This window comes from Sarcophilus harrisii, chromosome 4, assembly GCF_902635505.1.
Source record: "Sarcophilus harrisii chromosome 4, mSarHar1.11, whole genome shotgun sequence".
NCBI lineage: Eukaryota > Metazoa > Chordata > Mammalia > Dasyuromorphia > Dasyuridae > Sarcophilus > Sarcophilus harrisii.
Genome location: NC_045429.1, coordinates 163,452,020 through 163,454,034, shown reverse-complemented (window position 1 = coordinate 163,454,034; position 2,015 = coordinate 163,452,020). Strand labels below are relative to the sequence as shown.

General features: G+C 34.6%; 1 protein-coding gene across 1 annotated transcript; it reads left to right on the top strand.

Annotated features, from left to right (window-relative positions):
* Positions 1-325: 325 nt before the first annotated feature.
* LOC100932804 (trace amine-associated receptor 6-like) lies at positions 326-1,381 on the top strand. The gene has a single exon (XM_003769457.1). The coding sequence runs from the start codon at positions 326-328 to the stop codon at positions 1,379-1,381; it is 1,056 nt and encodes a 351-aa protein (XP_003769505.1).
* Positions 1,382-2,015: the final 634 nt, after the last annotated feature.

Sequence of the window (2,015 nt, the reverse complement as noted above, 5' to 3'; positions counted from 1 at the left end):
GCTCAAGTTAACTATATATTTTATTCTCATTTATTTGCTGAAAACAAAGAAAATATAATTAAAGGTTCTTCTTGTGATTAAATATAAAAATTTGGAGTTGAACAGAAAAAGATCACAATGCATGTGGGTAAGGTAATAGGGGAAATTGTTTTGGTTATACATTTAATTTAAATTTAATAAAGCTGGTAAAATTTAATTTAATTTAAAAAATTAATAAATAACTGATAAATTTCATTTAAACTTAAATGTAATGTGTCTTTTTGTAGAAATGAGAATTGTATGGTCATCAAGAACATAGATTCTCCAGGTTTCTAAAAGAAGAATCATGAATAGCAGCTCTGAGTCTCAGCCAGCAGCTATACAGCTCTGCTTTGAAAATGTAAATGGGTCCTGTATTAAAAATCCCTATTCCCAAGGACCTCGGATGATCCTCTATGTTGTGTTTGGCGCTGGAGTTGTGCTTGCAGTATTTGGAAACCTCCTGGTAATGATTTCTATCTTTCATTTCAAGCAACTGCATTCTCCAGCCAATTTTCTCATTGCCTCCTTGTCTTGTGCTGACTTTTTAGTGGGAGCCACTGTGATGCCCTTCAGCATGGTGAGGTCAGTGGAGAGTTGCTGGTATTTTGGAGAAACTTTCTGTACATTTCATAGCTGTGGTGATACAGCATTTTCCTATGCTTCCCTCTTTCATTTATGTTTCATCTCCATTGATAGATATTTTGCTGTCACTGATCCTCTGATCTATCCAACCAAGTTCACAGTGAACATTTCTGGGCTGTGCATTGTTCTCTCCTCGATCATCCCCATTACTTATAGTGGTTCTGTTTTCTACACAGGTGCCAATGATGATGGATTGGAGGAATTAATAAGTGCTCTCACCTGTGTAGGGATTTGTCAGGTTTATGTGAATCAAAATTGGGTGCTGGTAGATTTTTTGTTGTTCTTCATTCCTACCCTAGTTATAATCATACTTTACTCTAAGATTTTTCTTGTAGCTAAATTCCAAGCTAGAAAGATTGAAAATACAAGCAGCAAAAGAGAATCTTCATCCTCAGAGAGTTACAAAGCCAGAGTGTCTAAGAGGGAAAGAAAAGCAGCCAAAACCCTGGGTATTGCAGTAATTGCATTTCTGATTTCATGGTTACCCTATTCTATTGATGCATTGATTGATGCATTCTTAGGCTTCATCACCCCTGCCTATATTTATGAAATCCTTTGTTGGTTTGCTTATTATAACTCAGCCATGAACCCCTTGATTTATGCTTTCTTTTACCCATGGTTTAGAAAAGCAATAAAATTGATTGTTACTGGGAAAATCTTACAAGATAGCTCTTCAACCATAAATTTATTTTCTGAGCAAGGCAAAGGATTAGAATAAGGAATGTTATAATATATTCTTATGTGTTCCTGATTCTCAAATGTATGGACAATTGCTATATAATTACAGAGAGAAAGATATAAGAAAGAAATAATCACTCAAAAGAGGAAAAAAGAAATCATTTTATACTAGACCAAATCATAAGAGTTAGAGCCTAAGAATATGTGTATTTCCTGATCATTGCTACTTATGTTATAGAAGATTAACTAAGACCCTCATATTCTCTATGAAATTTACCTTGAGGATTGCTCATTTTCTTCCCTCAGACTACTGACATTTTGTTTCTCATAGTCTGTCCAGTCAAGCTGAACTACTTATTGTTTCCCTTACACAAAAATCCTTCTCTTGCCTTTTGTGTCTTTGAATGCACTGCCTATCTATGCCTTTAATGGTTTTCCTTCTTAGCTCTGTACCTTGGAATCCTTACCATCACCCTTCAAAACATCAGCTTAACTACCACACTACAACTTTATTGAATCTCCAAGTTGTAAATGCCAGTCCAGTCCCATTATTTTATATCACACACACACACACACACACACACACACACATACACACACACACATCTATACATAATTGTATTATATTCATATATAATATCTATGCATATATATGTGTGCATACATCTTATATT

Excerpts from the sequence above, each read along its gene's own strand:
- LOC100932804 (XM_003769457.1), top strand. The coding sequence starts at position 326 with ATGAATAGCAGCTCTGAGTCTCAGCCAGCAGCTATACAGCTCTGCTTT.